Source organism: Eurypyga helias, unplaced genomic scaffold (genome assembly GCF_000690775.1).
Source record: "Eurypyga helias isolate BGI_N326 unplaced genomic scaffold, ASM69077v1 scaffold19215, whole genome shotgun sequence".
In the NCBI taxonomy this organism is placed as follows: domain Eukaryota; kingdom Metazoa; phylum Chordata; class Aves; order Eurypygiformes; family Eurypygidae; genus Eurypyga; species Eurypyga helias.
Window position 1 is genome coordinate 9,435 of NW_010249793.1, and position 21,788 is coordinate 31,222.

Sequence of the window (21,788 nt, forward strand, 5' to 3'; positions counted from 1 at the left end):
TCTTCCTGATACCTAAATCTCCCCGCTTTCAATTTAAACCCGTTACCCCTTATCCTGTCACTACCTGCCCTTTTTAAAAGTCCCATTCCAGCATTCTTGTAGGCCCCCCTCAGGTATGATATGTATGTCTTTGACCTCAAAGTGCAGCGGATATGTGAATGAGCCAGAAAGAGAGCCCTGAAAACAGGAACTGTCTCCCTGGGGGAAAACAGGCCCCTTTTGATCAGAGGTAGTGTTACAACAGAAATGTGCAGGAATCTGCATAACCAGGAGGTGCAGAAGGGGTATATTTTGAAGGATGGTCTCAGCAGCCTTGTATTGATGCCTGCGATGCTGTTCTGATGGCCACAAGCATTTCTTGTGCATCTACCCGTGCTGCAGTACCTTGTAAAAGAGGTGTATTCCATTCCAGTTTATTCTAACCCCAAAATTATCTTTAGATTCATATGGCAAACACCTTTACTTCATGGGGAGTCTGATTTGAAAACAGCAGTTTCTGGATAAATCAACCCCCTGCAATGCCCAGGGGCAGACTCCAGCCCTCTGTGAGCCTCCTCCAAAATTCGGCACGTCCAAGAGCCGAGACTGCTTGGTGACAAATGACCTGTGGCACCATGGCCGGGAGCAGCTGGCTAGGGACAGCATGGTCCAGAGCAGCCAGCCTGGGGCACAGCAATCCCAAAGATCCAGCCCACTCCATCTGTTCGCTAGTGACTGAGCTATTTATAACTTGGTTGCTTTCATGTTCTACCTCTGCACCTCTCTCCCCTGAAAATTAGCATTTGCCTAGAAGTGAGGGTAGATTTCTGCGATATTTATAGCTAACCTGCCTCTGCAATTTGCTGAGCGCCACCCTACCCTGCTCAGGGGGAGGAGGCACTAACCTTTTTGACACAAAATCCTCCTGCTTTCTTATGTTTGCACTGCTTCTGTTTTGTTTATAAAGGCCATCAGATCTCACGGTTGTAGTGGGAGGAATTGACCTCAACCTCCCGCTGGAAGAACACAAGCCGCACAGCTTGATCCTCCACGAAAGCTTTGACAGCATGAGCATGGAAAATGATATCGCTCTGATCCTGCTCAGCTCTCCCATCAAGTTCAGCAGTAGGAAAATCCCCATCTGCTTGCCCTTCGTAGATGACATCAATGCGTGGCAACACTGCTGGGTTGCTGGGTGGGGACCCGGAAGAGCAGGTGAGATGCTGTTTCTGCTAATGGAGGCTGGGTTTTACCCCTTTAAAGTGGATGTTCTCTCCCAAGAGGGGTTGCCCACACTAATTTCCACTCCCTACCTCCCTGGTAAACACATCCAGACCCTCGCAGCCTCTGTGCATCCATCAGTTTTCTGCTCTGTGCAAGAAGCAGTCACCTACTGACCCCCAGAGCAAAGACCCTGGTACGCTGAGCGTGTATGTTCAAGCGGAAACCTTAGAGCCCACCTTTGCCTTTTTTGGCACCCAAAGTAAGACAAGTCCCACCCTGTTAGGCAAGTTAGCCTGGGTCTAAAGTGGTCTGGAATAAGGGAAGTGGAGGTGTAGGGTTGTCTTTGGCTTAATGCCTCGATGAACCAGATTGATTCAATGGTACTGGCTACTCCTTCACTCATTTAGAACAGCAGATTGCTATTGCTAATTGCTCTCGTTTAAGCCCTAATGAAAGTAGCTCCAGCACTGATTGTGACCCAAAATGTCTATCCTGAACAAATGTCAGTAAACGGCTAATGAGCCGTTTCATTATTGGAAGGAAGTAATCGGACAAGTGGGCAGGGTGGTGCCTTGGGGCTTTAACAGTCCTTGCTAGGATATAGTCAGTGATTGTTCTGTTTAACCCTTCCCATTCTGCTCCAGAGGGTTAATGTCTCCTCTCTGAACCTCTGCATTTTCCTTCTTAGGCTTAGTTTGCCTCATGTAACAGTAATACACAACACAACACTGTGTTAGAGTTATGAAACTCTCCCATTTCACCAAGGTAACGTGCTCTTAGAAACAGAAAAGCTGGGGGCTGCTGCAGAGTCACTCTGCAGCTTGGCAGGATTTCTCTTTAGCTAGTGCCTTTGCAAAATGCATGGCGTGGCTCCGGAGATCAATCTCATGCTGCTGTGTGGGCTCAGTTGACATTGCTTCTGCTCTCCAAATTGCACCCTGCGGGAGGTCAATGCACTCAGCGCTGGCACATACCCTTTCTGTCTAGGAGATGTTTCAGAAGAAAAACAGCAGGAGCTGAGTTTGGTGAGAGGGATGTGCGATGCTGATACGGGCCGTGGGAAGAAAGTATGAGGCGTTGTTCCTCAGTGGGGAAAAATGGGTAATTTCTCGTCCCTATCAGCATTTTGTAGGTGGACATCGCTCAACTGGCACCTCAGGCAGCACTAGCCTGACTGCCCCTCAACTGCAGTCCATTAGACCTCAAGTTGAGCCACCTCCTTGGAGATGCCTCCATTAAAACCTTCTAATCGGTGGGCATTTCATGGAGTGGCTCCATGTGATCTGGGAAAGGCACCTGACGACTTTCTGTCTTTCAGGTCTTACCTTTGAGTCCCACCTTCCCAAAGGCACTGGGACCATTTAGCTCAGTGAAATATGGAAAGCGTGAGTTTCTGAAAATCTGTAGCTCTCCTCACCAGCAGCAACATCCCCCAAAAGTCAATTTTATCCTCCAGACTCAGGTTCACTTTGGAAAGAAATGTGGGTGATATGGGTGGGTTTTCCATGTAGCCCTGCTGATTTTCAGTATTTTTGACACTTGCTGGTGCCACTTTGTGAAAGATACAGCTGGTTCTCTGGGTGAGGCACAGCCTGGAGGTAATCATCTCTTCTGGGGAAAGCTTGGTGGACTTTCCTCTGCAGCACTCTCACAAGACCCCATGAAGGGCTCCTCAAACTCAGATCCTCAGAAATGGGAGTGAGAAACCCAAGCAGTGCAGTGCAGCTTAGTCATCACTGAGACCAACAGGATAAGCCATCCCTTTGGGGGTCTTCCAGCTATACCAGAGTTCATCTACAAAAATAAGTGATTTTTTTAAAATTCCTTTTTAGCAAGCCTCCAGTCCCCAGGATTTCAGCTTTGCCTGTTAACACCTCCCCCTCTCTACCTACATACCCACCTCCCAGGCTGGCTTAAAGTCAAAAGCACAAAGTTATCTTTGCTAACATTTGGACATCCCCTGTAAGCCCCCCTGACCCCAAGACCATACGGTTGTGCCCTGAGACCCTCTGGCCCTGAGGTGCTTTACAAAGCAGTCCCAAGGGCTAGTCTCTGACTGTGTTTTCACCCTTAAAATCTACACTGTTCTACAGGGTTTGTTAATCATTCTCTTCTCGGTGGTTATCGGTTGCGGTGCCAGCATCCCACGTGCTGCAGAAAGTGCGGATGACGCTCATCAGCAGGGAGCAGTGCTTGGAACGGATCCCGCAGCTGGTGGACAATGTGGTGTGTGCTGAGCTGGAGAGAGGAGGAAGAGGCACCTGCCAGGTAAAGTGAACAGGCCCCCAGATGGCCATGCTGCCTGCGGGGGGCACAGAGACATTGGAGGAGAACCGACTTTGCTTGGGGAATGAACATTGATCCTTCCCATGGCTTCCTGGGGTTGCTATAGCTTCTCTGCGGAAGGCCAGGGCAGGATGCCCAGGGGCCAAGGACCTGCCTGCAAAGGCATGTTGACCTGGGCAGGGGGGTTGCAGGACTTCTGGGGTGGAAAGCAGTGCTAATGCTGGAAATGAAACACCTTGTTGGGTGGATGAGCCACTCCTCATGCTCTCCCCCCTGTCCTGATTCCCTCCCAGCAGCAAGAGAAACAGGAGCTCTGCAAGGGAAACCGTAAGCTGAAAGGAGGGTAAGGGAAAAGGGTGTTTCCCAACAAATTCCCTTGGATAGGAGACAGTTTTGGATGGCTCTGGTCACGGGATTTTTGTCTCACAGCAATTAAATTAAATTAAATTTTGTCTCACAGCAATTAAAAATGTCTGCTGTGGCCAAGCTGGGAAGTGGTGGGAGAGGTGGGAGGAGAGGGATCAGCAGAGCATGGGCTGTGTCCTCCCTCTGCCTGGTGTCCCTTGAGCCCTGGGCCAGGCAGTGCTGCTCGGTCACCAGGTTAAATACTGAAAGGAGACAGGGAAATCTATCTGGGAGTGCTAAAGCAAAAGAATTGGGAGGGAAATTTAATCCAGGAGACTTTATTTTGAATATTAAAACCTTTCTTAGGTGAGAGCATCCTTTGCTAACATGGCAGGTTGGTCTATGCATGCAGAACTAGTCACATCTTATGGCAATGAGTTAGTAATGTAGGATGGTGGATTTTCAAGCTAAATTATAAAGAGTTTGAGCAGTATTTGATATCAAGGACTGCTAAGGGGAGAGAGCTGGCACAATCACCCCAATGTGCGAAAATCTCACTCAGAATGTGTGCCCTCAGAACATACTCCATCTGCAGGGTCACTCTCCTGATGTCACACAAAGTCTGAAAGCCAAAGACACCTTTTTTTTTCATAGCATCCAACCTCCAACCGCTCCTCTGGGGGCCTGGTAAGGACTGGGCTTAGTGCGATCTCTGCTTCAGGGCTAAGGTCTCCATCCTCCACTGGGCAAGGGTTTTCTTAGACAAGTACGTGTGTTTGCAGGGAGAGATATGGGCAGAGACATGTATGCACAGCTCCATCCCATGGGATTCATTCACTGTGGGAAATCAAACAACACCCAGGACAGAGAGACGTCCCCTGCCCTTTAGACAGTGGGTACCGGGACCGTGGGCTGCAAATCCATTGTGATCTGGGCTTGTAGCTGGGCAACGGAGAGGAAGTTGGCTTCGCAAAATAATTTTGTGATTAGCCAAAGAGCATCTGTCTCTGCAACTATTCATCTAGTGACTTTCACCTCCATTAAATTCAATCAAAATCTGTAAAAAGAAGACTGACACAGGATAACATTAACATGATGAAAGAATGCACTTCCCAGCCCAACCTTAAGTTCTGCAGCTGAATTGTGCTGGTGAAACAGCAAGAGCACTGGTACCCAGCAAAATGAATCTCCTGTGTTCAGAAAGCTGATGAGGGTGCAGTCTTAATCTACAATAAAGTTAAAGTCATCTCAGAAATGACCTAGAAATGTGAGTTTCCAAGCAGTGGAGGTACATAACAATTGGATGTGTGTTAATGCTCATAACCCAGCAACTGCCCGCTTTTAGTGGAAGCTTGATCAGGCAGAAACGTCTTGCAAACCGAAATAAGAGCAAGACAAAACCATACCTTGAGCCAGTGGAGCTCTTTGGAAAGAAACAGGTGACGTGACTTCATCAGTAGTTGCTAATTTGCTGGAGGGGAAGCATTTTGATGATGGGTAGTTTTCTGGGAAGCACTGATTTAAGTAGGGTAGGGCACATTTTGCCCTTGCTAGGTTGGTTCACAAATTTGGGGGGGCGCCTACAAGGTGCTGGGAGGGGACTTTTTACAGGAGCCTGTAGTGATAGGACAAGGGGTAATGGGTACAAATTGAAAACAGGGAGGTTTAGATTAGGTATCAGGAAGAAATTCTTCACAGAGAGGGTGGTGAGGCCCTGGAACAGGTTGCCCAGAGAAGCTGTGGATGCCCCATCCCTGGGAGTGTCCAAGGCCAGGCTGGATGAGGCTTGGAGCAACCTGGTCTAGTGGAAGGTGTCCCTGCCCATGGCAGGGGGGTTGGAACTAGATGATCTTTAAGGTCCCTTCCAACCCAAACCGTTCCATGATTCTATGATTCTATGATCTGGTGGCTTGCCCATAGCAGGCTGCCTGGTAAAGAACTGGGAGGCCAGGTCCGAAATGCTGGCTCTGCATCATGGACCTCTGGACACCCAGTTCATTCATGCACACCGCAGACAGTGCAATCTATCAGGCTTCACTTGTCTGTAAAGATTATGGGGTTTATGTCAAATGAGAATGAGGCCAGATTTCAAAATACCTAAATCCTTTACAAAGTCGGAGCTGTCAAGGAGGTGGAGCAGCCCTGGGCACGGTTTTCGTCTGTGCCAACCAGCTGTCTTCCTGGATGATTTCCAGACACAGCTCAAGCTTTTGCATGGGTCAGGAGCCACCCACAATAGAATCATAGAATAGTTTGGGTGGGAAAGGACATTTAAGGGTCATCTAGTCCAATCCCCCTGCAATGAACAGGGACACCTTCAACTAGATCAGTTGCTCAGAGCTCCATCCAACCTGACCTTGAATGTTTCCAGGGATAGGGATAGGGCAGGATGACTTTGGGTCCTGGCACCCCAGTTGAGAGGCCAGGAAGGAGCAGCAGCACAGTCAAGGCAGAAACACTTGGTCAGGGAACAAGCCCTGGAGACGCTGAGCGTGCCGGTGTAGATGTGGTCACAGTAAACCTGGACGTGAAGTAGAGAAAAGCCTTATGTTAACCTTTTCTGAGCTTTGCTGAGAGTCAGGATACGTGTGTCCAAAGCCAGGCTACGTTGGGCAGGTTACATCTAGACCTAAGGTTGTAAATCCACATGACCCTGATCTGGATCCAAAGGATTACCATCCTAGGTCTGTGCCATTTGTATGCTCGATTTGCCCCATTGCAGCAAGCTGTTTTATATGAGCAACTAGATCCACACAGAAGTCTTCACCATGGTATCATGTAGAATTTTTATTACCTGCCTTAATCTCCCCATATGGCAACAGGGCATGAATAGCAGGGCTTAGACATTTCGCCAGTTGCCATCATACTGGTAGCAGACAAGACTAATTTGTGGATCACTGACCATATTCCTATAATAACTCAAGGAAATTGAATAGCAGAGCTCCCAAGTATTTGTACTTTAAAAAAATCCATTCCCTTAAAAAGGAAAATATGTTGTATACCAATTCCCCAGTGGCTCTGCAGACAAATCTGTAGATTGACTGTGAATTAACACTAACAGGATCTGTAATTGACTTATAGTTCTATTTAGTCATAAACATTAGCATTAATGGATGTTCATGGGGTACAAGTGTTAAAGAACAGACACTAGAGATGGCCTATGTGTTATTTTTTTGTGTGTGCTACATTTCTTCCATGACCCCTTGAACCACAATTGATGTCTAATTCCTTGCTTTCTTAAGCATCCTTTGTTGGGCTCTGATGCAACGCTAAGTTGAACAATAATTAGAGTATAAGGAACTCACAAAGCAAATGCCTCTTCAGTGTCTTGCCTATCCAGACAAAATTCAGTAAATGGCCCAATTATATTTCAGAGAGTTTCTGCAAAGGAGGTCTGTGGGGGTAGCTCTGCGATGTGGTGATTAGGACAGAGTGTGTTCAGCTGGAAGTCACAGTTCACGTACAGTTCAGGTCAGCAGCTGATGAAGGGGGGCCCAGTCCCTGGCCTGACTTTCAGGGGAAGGAGTCAATGTGTGACCACAAACAAGCAGTGGAATGGTTCCAGCTCGGTTCAACATGCCCTACACCGTCACCCAGTCTAGGGCTGATCTGAGTCGTGGGGTGAAGGTATCTACCCCCTTCCACCGAACGCAGCAGGAAGTGATCTTGGCCACTTCTGATAAATGTCTGAAATGATGCTAGGATGTATCTAGGGCTCTAGGTTTTAATTTATTTAGTTCTGTGTAAAAGACAGAGAAGATCCTCTTTCCTTCACCTATAATATGCCCTGCCCACATACACTGTCAGCAGTTTGGAAAGGGCAAATGCCCTTTACAGCATCGGGGATGCTCAGATCTCTCACCCCTCATAGCTATGGTGATAGCAGTAGTTGTTGTACAACCCCGGATGGGATTTATCCGGCCAGATATAAAAGTCTTTTCTATAGCCATCTGTACCTACTGAATCATGTTTCCATCAATAAGGAGGGGAAAAAAAAATCACTTCTGACATGTAACTCATTGAGAGTGTTTTAACCATCTGTTTTAAAATGTGATAAATCCCCATAGGAATGCTTGTTGCTCCCCATTAACTAAAAGCAAGTCCAAGGTGTCTAGCTCACAGGGAGACATATGGCTCCAAAGCAGGACAGTTGCCTACATCTAAGTCTCCAAGTGCTATTTTAGATATCCCAGGATATCCCTCTGGCATCCCACTGCCCACCTCTAAACCCATGCCCCAGTGTCAGGAATGTGACCTCAGTGGGAGCTTGACACTTGCCCTGGAGACAGCAAGGGTAGGTGATCAGCCTGGAGCTGAACCTCAGTTCTTCTGTGCCCGAGTGCTAAACCATAGAATCACAGAATCACAGAATGGTTTGGGTTGGAAGGGACCTTAAAGACCATCTAGTTCCAACCGCCCTGCCATGGGCAGGGACACCTTCCACTAGACCAGGTTGCTCCAAGCCTCATCCAGCCTGGCCTTGGACACTCCCAGGGATGGGGCATCCACAGCTTCTCTGGGCAACCTGTCCCAGTGCCTCACCACCCTCTCTGTGAAGAATTTCTTCCTGATATCTAATCTAAACCTCCCTGTTCAGAGGGAGGTTGTACCTCCCTCTAATTTGTGCCCGTTACCCCTTGTCCTGTCACTACAAGCCCTTGAAGTGACAAAAGCTCTTGCACCCTTCTGCAAGTTCTAGCATCCTTTTACTGGTGCTAACGTGGCTCCAAAACTGCAGTGGGAGACTTGTGAAATTGAGTTTGTTAAAGAAAAATTCTGCAAATGAAAATTGGGTCCATATAGGTAAATTTTAACAGATGCAAGGAAAAGGTCACAACCACGGGAACGCAGTCGATCCCCTCAGGCTGTTCAAAATATCTGAAAGGGGGTGGGTGGGTGGGTGACGGTCTGATTGCAGTCTATAGGGCTGGAGGGTACCTGTAGGAGGTCTGAGGTTTTAGGCCCCTGAGTCAAAGGGCTCCTGGGGGCCGGGAGTCAAAGCTAACCGCTTTTCAATTCAGAGTTATTACGAACCATACAAAATTACTTCACTATTGTACCTTGCCTTAATATTGAAGAGAGCAATCCACGCTGAATCCTTGCAGTGGATTCTCCATCACTGAACTGTTGCTAACATGATGAGGTGGGGTCTTTTCCCTAAGGGACAGATGGGTTTAAGCAGGAAGGTATCCTGGGAAGCCCCAGAACAAAGCAGTGGAAAGGTGTTTCTGCATTTGCAGTCTCTTAACTTTGCTTCTGAAGGGTGCTTTGATGTGCAGCTCATAAGAATTAGGAGAGTTTTCCTTTTCCCCATGGTTTTATAGGGCTTTCATCATTTGATCATTTTATGATATGGGCAGACAAGTGAACACATTCAGGCTGTGGTGGCTTAATTCTTACATCTGTCAAAAACATTCCTTCCTATTGCAAGGACCTGGGATGTTGATGATATCGCATGTCTCTTCGGGGTTGTAGCTTTTGGTCCCTCAAACCGAAGCCGTTTGGTTTGCAACAAGGGGGTCCAGCATTCCTCTGTGTACCTGGTGAGTGAAGCTGTGGGGTGCAGAACATCTCGGGATCCAGCTGAACACAAAACCCTACTTTGTGCTTGCCCTGGGAGTGGGGGAATGGGTGTGATGACTCAGAGGGGCCACTTCTCATGCAATTATGGTGAGTCAACACAGCTTTAAGGGAAAGTCATGACTCACAGGCAGATTTAAATTCTTTGAAGGAGTCGGCAAGCATGTGGCACAGAGTGATCCAGCTGATCTAACACGCTGAGACTTCCAAAACTCTTTTAATGAGATATCTTACCAAAGGCTCATGGAGAAACTGAACTGTCATGAAGTAGAGGGGCTTCAGTTTGAAAGGGAAGCAACATGGAGGAAGGATTTGATGGGAGAAAGGACTCCGAAGGGGAGTTGTGTTGGCATCTGTGCAAGGAATTGTGATGTTCAAGGAGGGCAAATGCTGAGACGGCCAAGTTGGCCCACGCCACAGCATTATTCAGCGTGGTCAAAATTAAAACGGACTGTGCAGAGGTGCAGCAGGATCTCATTATTCTGAGTGGCTGGAGGTTAAAGCAGCAGATGCAGTTCACTCTTGATAGAGGAGAAGTAATGAATATAGGGAGAAGCAACTCCAGCTGTAGCATGCACTAATAGGCTTTAAAGTAGCTATTACCATGTAAGAAGATCTTGGAGTAACTGTGGATAGACCTTCAGAAACATCAGAATGAGGCTCTGTGGAGGTTAAAAAGGCAATGAGAGCATTATGAATCATTAGGAAAGGAATAGGTAGCAAAGCAAATGCGTGTTATGCCAGGGCACTAATTTTGGGAGCCTATGCTGTGCGATTCTCATCCACCCCATAGTAGTAGTTTTAGAAAAGGAGAAGAGTAGAGTAGGAGGGATGAACAGGGGCACGGCATGGCTTCTGGCAGAAAGGGGAATAACAGAGCAGGACTCTGAGGCTTGTAAGAGAGATGGCTGATGGGGATGTGACACAGCCATGAGCAGCAAGGAGAGGCCAGTCAAGGGCTGTCCTCTTGTCACTACTGTGCAAAACACACGAAGGAGGGGGTGTCAGATGGCTGTATCAGGCAGCCGATGTAAAACAAAGAGAAGGAAATGTTTTTTCATCCAACAGATAATTAAACTATGGAAGTCACTGACCAGGATGTTGTGGGTATTTATCCTAAGGGATAAATGGATTCAAAAAGCAATTAGATAACTTCCTGGATGAAGATCTCTCAAAGGCTATTAACCACTGTGATGTAAATACAACTCTGTAAATACTCCCCCTGTTTCTCATTCTCCTTCCCTGGGCACTCGCTGCAGAGGACTGTCAGAGACAGGAGTCTGGGCCACATGGGTCTTCGGCCGGATGCCTTATAGCTGCCTTTAAGTCCCTGCCAACACAGTTACTAATGGACCCTGCTGATACCTGTGTGGATGGAGATAGGGCAGCATTGTTCTCCCTTTTTCCAGCAAGAGGATGAAGGGACAGAGTACCTGAAGGCTCTCACCTGAGATGTCAAAGGGATCCCATGAAAGGAGTCCAGGTGCCCTCTGTTGCCTGGTTAATTTTCGATATTGGCATGCTAAAAATGCCCCTAGCCTCCTTCTTTCCATCCAATCTCTAAAGACAGCTTGTTCACAGCGAAATAACTGAAGAAATCATCTGTTTGCAAAAGCCTTTATTTCCTGCAGCCAGGGCAGCTCTAATGGCAAGTGTTGTTATTCACATGCTGATTCTCTCCAATTTACTCAGAGCTTGCCCACACGAAAATGAAACCAGCAATGACTTGCAAGGATTGTGTATCCACCTAATGAGTATCAGATGGGTTGTTCTCCCTCCCCCAGAGCTTCTCCCACCTAAGAAGATTTATGTGGCTGAACGTGTTTGTTCTGATCAATTACCATGTTGCAGACACGAATACAAATACAAAAGGAAGAAGATTACACTCTTGATCCAAAGCCCGCTAAAGTCAGCAGAAAGGCTCCTGATGTTCACAAAAAGGCTTTGGCCGCAGTGAAAGGGATGAAACTTTTGATCAGCTCCAGTGCACAAAGCGCCTTGTTAGTTGGTGACAGTTTTTATACGAGCCAGAACTATTTATCACCGAATATATCGTTGCTTTCACCTCTCCTAATGGAAGCATTAACATGCAGTTGTGGAAGGCATGAATCCAGCACCAGATCTGATTGGATGTGGTTGCTTTTCACTCATCGTCTAGTTGATAAGAAACATGCAGCAGAAGCTGAGATGCTATTTTTAGGTTTTTTGCTGTCCAGAAACTTGGCACACAGATGGAAGAGCAGGAGCAGGTATCTGGTTTGTGTTGCTGACCACAAGTCTTTCACCACCAGGATACAGGAGGCTGGAAGCAGCATTTAATAAGTTCTTCGATCTTCAGAGTCGTTAACCTGAGAATTCATTAAATTAGTGCTACTGGAAACATCACAGGGCTAATTGTACCAGTGCACAAAACTCGCTCCTCCCACACCCTCTCCTACACAAGGATGGAAAAGCTTGGGACAACGTTTTTCAGAGCTTAAGGTGGATACGAGGATATTCAGAATTGCCCAAGAACAGAGTTTATTTTCTCTATCTTTAGCCCAATAAAAAACAGCCTTCTGATTCATCTGGGCTATTGCTATAATTACGTGAGCGAGATTATCAGACGGAGAGGATGATTTAGCCCACATTGTGATAAAATCATCGTGTTAAATAGCTGAAGTTAAGACAAATGGCATGTTAGATGTTGCACCCATGAAGCAGACCAGCTCAGCCCGTGTGGAAAGGGACCTGAAGCAGGATTTGGGTCTCGGGGCTTGTGGATTAGCGAAACAGATTTGCAGCTGCTGCCTGGGTTTTCACAGCATTGCCTCACTGTCTCTCTGCCCACGTTTTAAGTCGCTTTCTGCAGCTGACAGTCCCCCAAGCCTTGCAGACAGCTCTCCCTTTCCTCGCCGGCTGGGCACAGAACAAAATGAACATGATTAAAGAGGCAAACAGGGAAAAGCAGATCTGATTTGAAAGGAAGACCGCGTGATGTATAGTTTAAATAGGGATCCCTGGCTCTGCCATTGCCTGGTGCAAATCGCATCCCTGTTCTGCTGTGGTTTTCTCAGCTATGAAATACGATAAGACTTCTCCCTCCAAGGACAGTCACAAGGTATCAGGAATTAGCTGGTATTTAAGCGCCCTGGGAGAAAGGTCCTTTGCAAGTGTGAACAGCCTCCAAATTGGATGCTCTGAAACCAATCTGCCCCGATGCTGTGCAGGGGCTCTGCCAGTGCTAAACGTCTCCTGTGCTGGGAAAAGCCGGCACGATGCATCCCGACATAGCACCATCAGCCCTTGCTGCGTCACTGGCCTGCGAGCGGCTCCCACTCTCTTGACTTCATTTATTATCTTTGAGTAGGAGGCTCGAAGCGCCTTCCTTTTCGCTACCAGGATAATACGTTTGGCCTGTTCCTGCCCTGAGGGAATTAGCAGTAAAGTTCCCAGTAATTTAATTGTGCGTACAGCCTAGATGTTCATTCATTCATTCAAACAGGATGCCATGGCCAAAGACACCAATAACACATGGATCCAAGGTCACTGCAAGGTCACTGGTGTGATTCACGCACATTCTGGGCTGAAACAGGTTCGGAAACGTCTTTAGATCATGAGTCTGAAGAGGGCCCAGCAGCACTGGCTGAGATGCAGACACGTAGTAACACCATTTCACTGCGAACAGTATTGAATTTACGGTTGGACTTGATCCTAAAGGTCTTTTCCAATCTCAATGATTCTATGATTTATTCTGTGATTCTATGATTCTGTGAATGCTGAGCAGTGTTTGCTCTGTTTTTATCTTATTTTTCCCTCCTGTATGCTTGTTGAACCCTAAAAGAAATAAAAAAGATAAACATATTATGGACCTGGACCTTCCATCTGATGAAGTGAGTAGGAATTCTGCCATAAACTTTAGCAGGTGCTGATGAGTTACACAGGGGACTGCAGCTACTTCCTTACTCATTAATTAATTAATGTGTTAGCTCCGGGTAGCTGCTGGCGGAAGGGGGTTCATACATTACTGACAAAGACATTTCTCAAAAAGTAGTGTGCAAAGAGGGAAGGACAGCATTTCCCAGGAAAGCTGGCTGTCTCAGGAAATGGGTTTGTATCGAATTTCTTATTTGCCACGTTGGAGATGGGGTAGAAAACAGATCCAAGCCCACTGTGGAAGGAAACTGTCTTATTTAGAACAGGGGCCGCACAGCGTTTCAGATGTACATACGAGTCAGAGAAATGCTCTGCCTGGCTGGGTGGATTTTGTGCTGGCTTCTCCCTCGGGTCGTGTTCGGAGATTGCACACAGAGGTCACACGGGCAACTGGGTGTGCTCTCCGTGTTCAAGCTACTGGACATTCCCCTTTGCTTTGCGTCGTGGCTGCAATGTGCGTTTGAAGGCTTGCATGCACTGTGTGCGTGTCCTTGCAGTAGCAGGCAGTTTTCAGTGAAATTAGTGTGGTTTCAAGAAGGATTTGTCAGGATTAGTGTTCATTTTTGTCCAAGTTCTGCATGCTAGTCCCCAAAATTAACAGTGGCAGGTACCCAGCACCTACATGCTCTGGTTTTGCAGAGAAGTCAAAGACTGAATGAGCAGTCACAGCAAATGTCCCTTTTCACTCCTGGATGCTGCTTCTTGGTGACAGGATTCAAGTATCCTTCTGGGGCCACGGGAGCATGTGGAAAAGGCTGAAAAGGACAGGGCATTGCACTGAGCCAGAGCTTGTGACTGGTCTCCTCCTCTTATCTTCCGTATCCATTTAATTCTTCAGGGACCTCAGGGCTGAGCTATGAAATTAGAGTCCAAAATTTTCTTCTTCCCCTAAATCCTCACAAACTCAGGATACAGTTTGATTTTCCCAATCAGGCCGTGGGATGCAGCTGCCATGAGCGACCTGAGGTTTCATCCTGCTATAACATCCTCCTTATGCCGTAGGTGGACAGCGGGGGACCCCTGGTTTGCAGCCACTGGAACACCATGAAGTGGTTTCAAGTCGGCATCGTCAGCTGGGGAGAAGATTGTGTGGAAAAGCCAAACCATGAGATCTTAATGTCTGTTTACAGCTACCGTGACTGGATCAAGACTAAGACAGCCATAAGTGGAAAACCTTTCTTCATGGAAGGCTTAGATAATGGTGCAGATATCGAGGTGATTCCTTCCAGGGCTGAGACACAGCTGGTGTTTCTTGAGTATTCTCTCCTTTTATTCATCTCTTTAATAGCATTTATATTAGTCTAGAGAAGTTTTTTTAAAAAAATAATAAAAGAACTACCATTTTGTTCTTTTGCTGATGACCCGTATAGTCATGTCTCAAGTCAACCTGCTTCATCTCACTGATGTGGACACAGGCACCAAAATGAGACGCTGCAATGAGACAGGGCAATGGAGAGGCCAGAGAGGAAACGAGAGAGCCAGGACACAGGCAAGGGAAGCCATAATCCTCTGAAAAACACACATTTTCCCCACGGGTGGGTCACATCAGGCCCAGTTACTTGCTAAGTTCACATGCAAAGTCAAGATGCAGCATCTGAAGGAGATGTTCCCCTTGGAAAGCTGAAACTCTAAGAAAGGTTTTAACTTATTCACTTGGATCTTATCTTTGCTGTTGGTAGGATAGCTCTGGATTGATGTATTTTACAGCTCACCTCATGCATCTTCTAACTTGCAGCTGACCCAAGCTAAGTGCATCTTCAGAGATCACAGCAGCTGCTCAGGTGATATGTCAAGCTTCTGGGATATGACTACATGTCAAATTCAGTGTCTTCTTGAGCTACAAAAAGGACAATAAATCCTTTGGGCAGTGTTGGGAAGTGTAGTATCATTTAATTAGCGTTATATATTTTGGATTGCAAATGCTGGGTTTTGGTTGTTAAAAGCAATAGAGAAAAATCTGTCTGGCTGAAGAGGACTGTTCCTGAGCTATCCATAAAATGCTGTCTACAGAAGTCCCTCAGCTTTGTAATTAGCCAAAATTAATCCCTTGCAAGTAAATGATAAATCAAAAGCAAAAAGCATATTTTTTCTCTGTTAGAGGCCTTTTACATGCATTGCTGAGTGTTCCTCATCCCAGCCTGAGCTGGGACTGAGCTGGCCCTTCCTGCAACGCATGGTCCTTCATTGGTTCTCCAGCAACAAAATGCATTGCAAAATGCATCCCGGTCTTCACAAGAGGCTGCTTTTCTTGGAAGTGGTGGGGAGGGAGACGAGCAGCAAGGTCTTCTTCACGTCCCACCTTTGCAACCGCATAAAAGCACCTGTAATTTGCAACACTGATAAAACTCAGTGAATGTGCAATGGGACAGAACCTCACAAATTGGTTTTAATTACCTTGATATTTTCTGGCTAGCTGGTGGAGAAGCCTTGTAAATGAGAATTAATTCATCTACCTTAAGCTAATGCAAACCCATCTTGGCATAAAAGTCAGACTTTATTTTCTGTGTTATCTGAGCAGAAAATAATGCTTAATTATTATTAGTTCTGAGTAACGCTTATGAAAATTGCTCCACATTAATTTCACATGGCTGACTGGCTAATGGATGCATAAGGGTCTTGTAACCCTTTGCGAAAAGACTAATAAAAGCTAAAAACAAGGGGAATATATTACTTCAGCAGCTATTAGTAGTAGACAGTGTCTGCCGGCATTAATACCTATATTTATTTTCCTTTCTATTAATAATATATCAACAGATTCTAGAAACTGGCAGGGGATGGACATCAGGAAATATTTCCTAATGCTGCAATCTATTCAGCTACAGAATTGTTTCCACCAAAGGAAGTGAGAGATGTCCTCCTGACTGAATTATTTTAATGTAGGGATTGTATAAAGCACTCTGCAGCACATGGCATGAAAACAAAGCCTGCACTTACAGGGAACAACAAAAGGACCCAGTGGGTCTTTTCCATCAGCAGCATTTGCAAACTGATAATGCTCTGTGTTAAACGAAGGCGATGCTACTTGGTGGTTACAGCAGGATACTGCTGCTATGGGTTTTGATCTGTCCTGCTTCTCCTTTACTCAGTGGATTTGGGGAAAGAAAGTTTGCGCTTCATGCCTCAGTTTCCTTACTTGTAAATTGAGATAGTGAAAGTGGTTCACTTTGCTATCGGGAAGCATCAGTTCTGCAAATTAAGACCAGCTATGTAGCTGCAAAGTAATAAACAGGAAAGAGACATTTTCCTCCTTATTAAAACGTCAAAATATTCATTAAAATGAATTTGTCTTTGCTACAACATACACCATTCAATATTTAGGGTGAGAAAAGAAATGTTTGTTTCATGTTTCTGTGCTGTAAGTGGGTCTGATGCAAACATGTTGATGCTGTATGTTGTTTCAAAGGTATTTGTGTTTTGAGAGGGCAGGTCACTTTTGAGAATGGATTTGATGGGAACGCGTTGGAGTCACACAAAATCAAAATGCAGTATATCGGGTTTGTAATTAGCATTTCAATGTGGCCCATTCATTTGTTTCAAGCTTTACAACATCGGTGTACTATGTTTGTTATGTTACTGTATTCTGTATTTGTGGGTTTAGAGCATGGAAGTGAAAAGTTTGCAAACTGAACTTCCTCACCTTTTATAGGCTATAGTTTGGGAAGTTCACTCTCTTGTCTTAATTTGCAGGTCATTTGTTATTCCCCTTCCCTCTTTCCAGACATCTCTTCCACATGTCCACTGAGCCCAATGGAGAGCAACAGGCAGTCTGGGTAAAAGAAATAACGTTTCTTGAGATATCCTTTGCTCACGGGGCAAAGCTGGCCAACGTAAAACGGGAGGCTGCTGCATGGAGCGTGGTGATGCAAAGCAGTGCACCAGAATATGGATTTTGTTCTCAGCACTACACCGTTAGCAGCAAATACCAGAAGAGAAGCAGGCTATGGAAATGTTTAGTGACCTGGGGAAACATCCTTAAGAAGATTCAGGGGACAAAAATATGAGGATATGGATACTCAAGGAGAGAGAGAAGAGGTAGTCAGGCCTTGCTTGCACGTTTTGCTAAGGAGATAAGAACAAGATTACCCTGTGAGCAGTGAAGGCAGCAATTTAAAAGCCAATATACCAAAATAATTTTGGTGTAGTTCTGCAGAAAATAAGGGCTTTGTATATATATGTGTGTGTTTCTCTGCCTGTGATCCTAGACCACTCTTGCCCAGCTTGTCCTCAGTGGATGTGACGTGGGTGATCTATGGACAAAACAGTTGCCAGTGCAATCCTTTTAGAGGCACTGAGATTTCCCATTTTCTCCTTTTCTAGCCCATACTTCTTCGCAGGAGAAAGACACAATGAAAAACATGGGCTTGTCTCCTGCTCCCTTCAGCATCCCAGGTACCTCTGTCCCTCTGAGGAGAAGGCAGATGGCACACATAGCTGTGACTGCAACCCTTGGCATCCATTCCTGGGTTCATACGCATCACATGAAGTGTTCTGAGTGTATGTGTCGCTAACTCCAGTGCAAGCAGAATGTCAGGGGGCTTCTTTCTCTCCCCCGTTCTTGTGCACTGTCAGGCAATGAGTGAAAAAGCACTTGTGAATATGGTTAAAAATCGTTGCTCAGGTCTTTGCTTGTGTCTTTTTTTGACGGTGAAGTAGATTAGAGCTGGAGACCGAAGGCTGCCGTGGAACTGCACCCATTCCCACATTTCCCAATGACTTCCCAAGTGGCTTTCTGGACAAGCCATTTTTCAGGCTAAAGACTCAGTTTACCCTTCTGTCAGCATGACAATAATTATAAGCCAGGTCTCTAGTGATACACCGGTTGTAATAGTGATTAATCATTAGTGTTAAGTGAAGATAGCTCTGGGACAGAAAACACTGCTGACAGTATTGAACTACTTGGTTTGTTCAACAACTGCTGAACACCTCTAGTCTTAGGCTGAAGAGATGCTTTAAGTAGGTAAATTATGGTCTGGAGGAGAGCCTGGCTTTGGGATGACTACAGGATGGAAGTCAGCAGCCCTTGACATGCCTAACCAAGCCAATGACATCCCCAACCAAGCCACTGACATCCCTAAATGTACCCCAGAAATACAACCATGCCTTTCCCTGCAATATGGGAACACTCAAGTGTGATGGATCTGCACGGAGCAGTGCCCACCCTTTGCATAGCCGTTGCGCTTGCTGAACTTGAAGAAACACCTCTTCTACTCGAAGGATTTTACTCAGTTGCCATTTTTACTCTTTGAGCATTTAATTGCCAGGGAAATCCCCCTAGTTTCGGCTTATCTGGCAGTCCCGTGCCAGCCCAAATTGATGACCATGAGTAGCTTTTCTAAGTCATGCTTGAACTGCCTGTGTACTTCAAGAGCAACAGCCTGACCACCTCTGGGCAGACCATACTTCTGTGCTGTTCTAATGTTGATTTGCCCCATTCCCGGTGGTTACTAGGGCTTGTAAAATGAACCAGTTGGCAGCGACTGAGCTTACAGCATCCCACAGCATCACTAAACACCCTCTGAGAGGTTATTTCTGAGTACCTGTGTTCAAAGTGTCTGCCTCCCGTGTCCTCTTCTACGAGGTGTCTTGTGCTGGCTAACACTTTCTGTATTCACAGCTGGTTGTTTTCTCCGTGTCTCATCATGACTCGCTGCTTCAAGTGCTCTTTAATATGCAATTCACTTTGTTCCCTCAGCCCGGACCACTAAATGATTTAGCATGTGGCTCCAGAGGAGAGCACTGCGTGTGTGGCTCCTTGGCTGGGAAGTGTGGGCTTCAAGACACTGCTGGAAAGCTAAAATCCCTCTTCCTCAAGGCTTTTGGATTTGTATGTCTTAACACTAACTCTGCAGACATTAATCAGAATGTAAGCAACTCCAGAGCTAACCCATTTGCCTCCAAATTAGAGGAATGGAGGGGAAAGGATGATTAGGATGGCTTAGGCACTGAATGCAGAACCAGAAGCATAAATTGACCTCTGCACCAACCCTGTGAGATCCTAGAGGCGTTCTGCTTATGAAGAGGCGTAACTCTTGAAAATTGAGGCAATCAGTTGTGAGCCATCTGAAATTCCTTTGGAGAGCTGTTGGGAGAAGAAAGCTTTGTTCTTTGTCCTCTTTCCTTTGATCACAACCGGAGATAATTAGCATGGGCTTGTGCCTTGGACATATATTTTCTCGCCACCAATGTGAGAAGCATTGCGTCAGTCTGAAATGCATAAGAATTTGGGCAAAAGATAGGGAAGTGAACATTTCCACCAAAAAGGGTCATCTCAAGCAAAAATGTTGGGGGCAACGTTGGTCTGGACAGAATCATGGGAAAGGGCCAATGGAACAATAGGAAGTGATCTGTCAACTATGAGTTTAGAAACAACAGTGTGCTGGAGCAGTGGACTACATATGCCTTTATTTCAGGCTGCGCTAATAATTAGTCCTGTTTTGCAATTTTGGCCACAGACTCGAGGTAAAAGTGATGCTATACACAGCAGAGGGCTTTGTTCAGATGGGAGGGAACCCCGGAGTGATGCGGCATCTCAGGGGCACGGGGGAGGTGTTGAGAAACCTCCAGCCGTCTGAGTGTCACTGCCTGAGCCACGCTCCCAGCGAGCGCCGAGGAGGTGGAGTGGGAAGCTGGAGCTGGATGCGTAGAGGAGCATGAAGAATCACAAAGTGTTTATTCAAGGTGGGCCCAGTTGCTGGGTGCCTTGTGACAAGAGAGTCGTTTTGCGGATGGGTGAGCGGCTGTCGCTCCATTTGCACGACTGGTAATATCAGCGTGAAGCCATTCGTGCGGAAGGGACCCTCCCGGCAAATGCGTGTTGTCACATCTAGGGTGCCTGGGGTATGGGTTCAGGGTACGCTGCTGCTTGTAAATGCCGCCGATGCCCTGCGTTTGAACCTGTTTCCTGAAAGAACCTGGGACACCACGTCCTTCAGGGGAATATAATTCCCTCCAAAGTCCTCCGCGTGCTGCCAGATCTCAGGGTACAAGCTCTTACTGTTCTTTGTTGGTTCTTAATCCAGTATCAGGAGGAGACAGATCTTGGTCAGGACCTTCCTACACCGCATTGTGGGTCTGTCTGGGATACAGTTAGCATTCTTTGTACCAGCCCTTATGGTGCTACGGCTTAGATTTATGACTACATCAGTGTCAATAACACACCAGTGCTTTAATTATTGCTGAGCAGTGCTTACACAGGGTCAAGACCTTTTCTGCAGCTCACCCCACCCCACCAACGAGTAGGCTGGGAGTGCACAAGAAGTTGTGAGAGGACACAGGCAGGACAGCCTGCCCTAGCTGACCAAAGGGATATTCCATACCATATGACAGTAAGATCAGCAGTAAAATCTTAGGGAAAGGAAGACAGGGGGATGGATGCTTGCAGTTATTCACATTCCCAAGTATTGTTAAGCATGGTGGAGCCCTGCTTTCCTGGAAGTGGCTGAACAGCTGCCCAATGATGGGAAGTAGTGAATGAATTCCTTATTCTGCTTTGCGTGTGCACACAGCTTTGCTTCACATTAAACTGTCTTTATCTCAACCTGTGAGTTTTCGGCTTTACATCAAATCTGCACTTGAATTTTGCTGGTGTTATTAAAGTACCCAAAACTCATGCACCTTCAAGGACACATTTGAAACTGCTTTTGCAGTCCTTGCTCCAGGTGACTCTCTGATATTTCCCCTGCAACCAGCATACAGATGTTGTGGCCTCATACTCCTGGTAACCTAAATGGCACTGACATCCCTTCTCCAGCCCCCCAGACCAACGGGCAAGGTCCTGCCTGATCCATACAACTGAACTCAGTCTCCAAATTGGGGTGGCTGATCCAAACTGCCTCCTGGCAATGTTCCCTGCCCTGTGCTAAGCTGGGAGGTGTTTGGGTTGTTGCTTGTTAGCTTGAGCCAGGGCAGTTGATGAACCATGAAGGTGAGCAAGTTCCTGTACCCACTCAACCCTGTTTGATTTACCAGGACAGAGCTGTAGCTTGTGCATCATTCTCTCCTCCTTACCCTACTTCTTCCCCAGCTCTTCTGCCAAAGATTCCTGCTCTGCAGCTATCCCAAACATCCTCTTACCAGCATGGCAGTTAAACCACGACACTCGCTCAAGTCATGAAGCTGTTATTCAAATCCTCAAATGGGCTTAAAAGGTACGGTTTGGTGTTCTGTTTTTCCCCTGGTGTTTAGAGGCACACTGAGTCACTGTTGAAAAAGGCTGTGACCGACCTGCTGCCTGCCGTTACGGGAAGGGATTGCATCACAAACTTTTCAATACCACCTACGTTCCTGCTCGGCTGCCAGCATTTCAAAGCAATCACTGCACAATTACCGTCTAACTATACAACAAAGAAAAGGGAATGGTACCATCCCACTGTGATCTCGCGGAGAACCACAGAACTGCGCTTTAATAAAGGTAAATCAGTTTCTGCTTTGCTGCATAATGAGCGTCTGATGATTTCAGC

The 21,788-nt window shown here is 46.4% G+C and overlaps 1 protein-coding gene across 1 annotated transcript in view; it reads left to right on the forward strand.

The window, feature by feature from the left end:
• The window catches only part of LOC104509531 (serine protease 55-like), a 15,557-nt gene extending 923 nt beyond the window's left edge, over positions 1–14,634 (forward strand). Inside the window, exons 3-5 of the mRNA XM_010151500.1 lie at positions 947–1,194; positions 3,344–3,471; positions 14,332–14,634. Of these exons, the coding sequence (XP_010149802.1) occupies positions 947–1,194; positions 3,344–3,471; positions 14,332–14,634 (679 nt within the window). The remainder of the gene's footprint in view (positions 1–946; positions 1,195–3,343; positions 3,472–14,331) is intronic.
• The last annotated feature ends 7,154 nt before the right edge of the window (positions 14,635–21,788 follow it).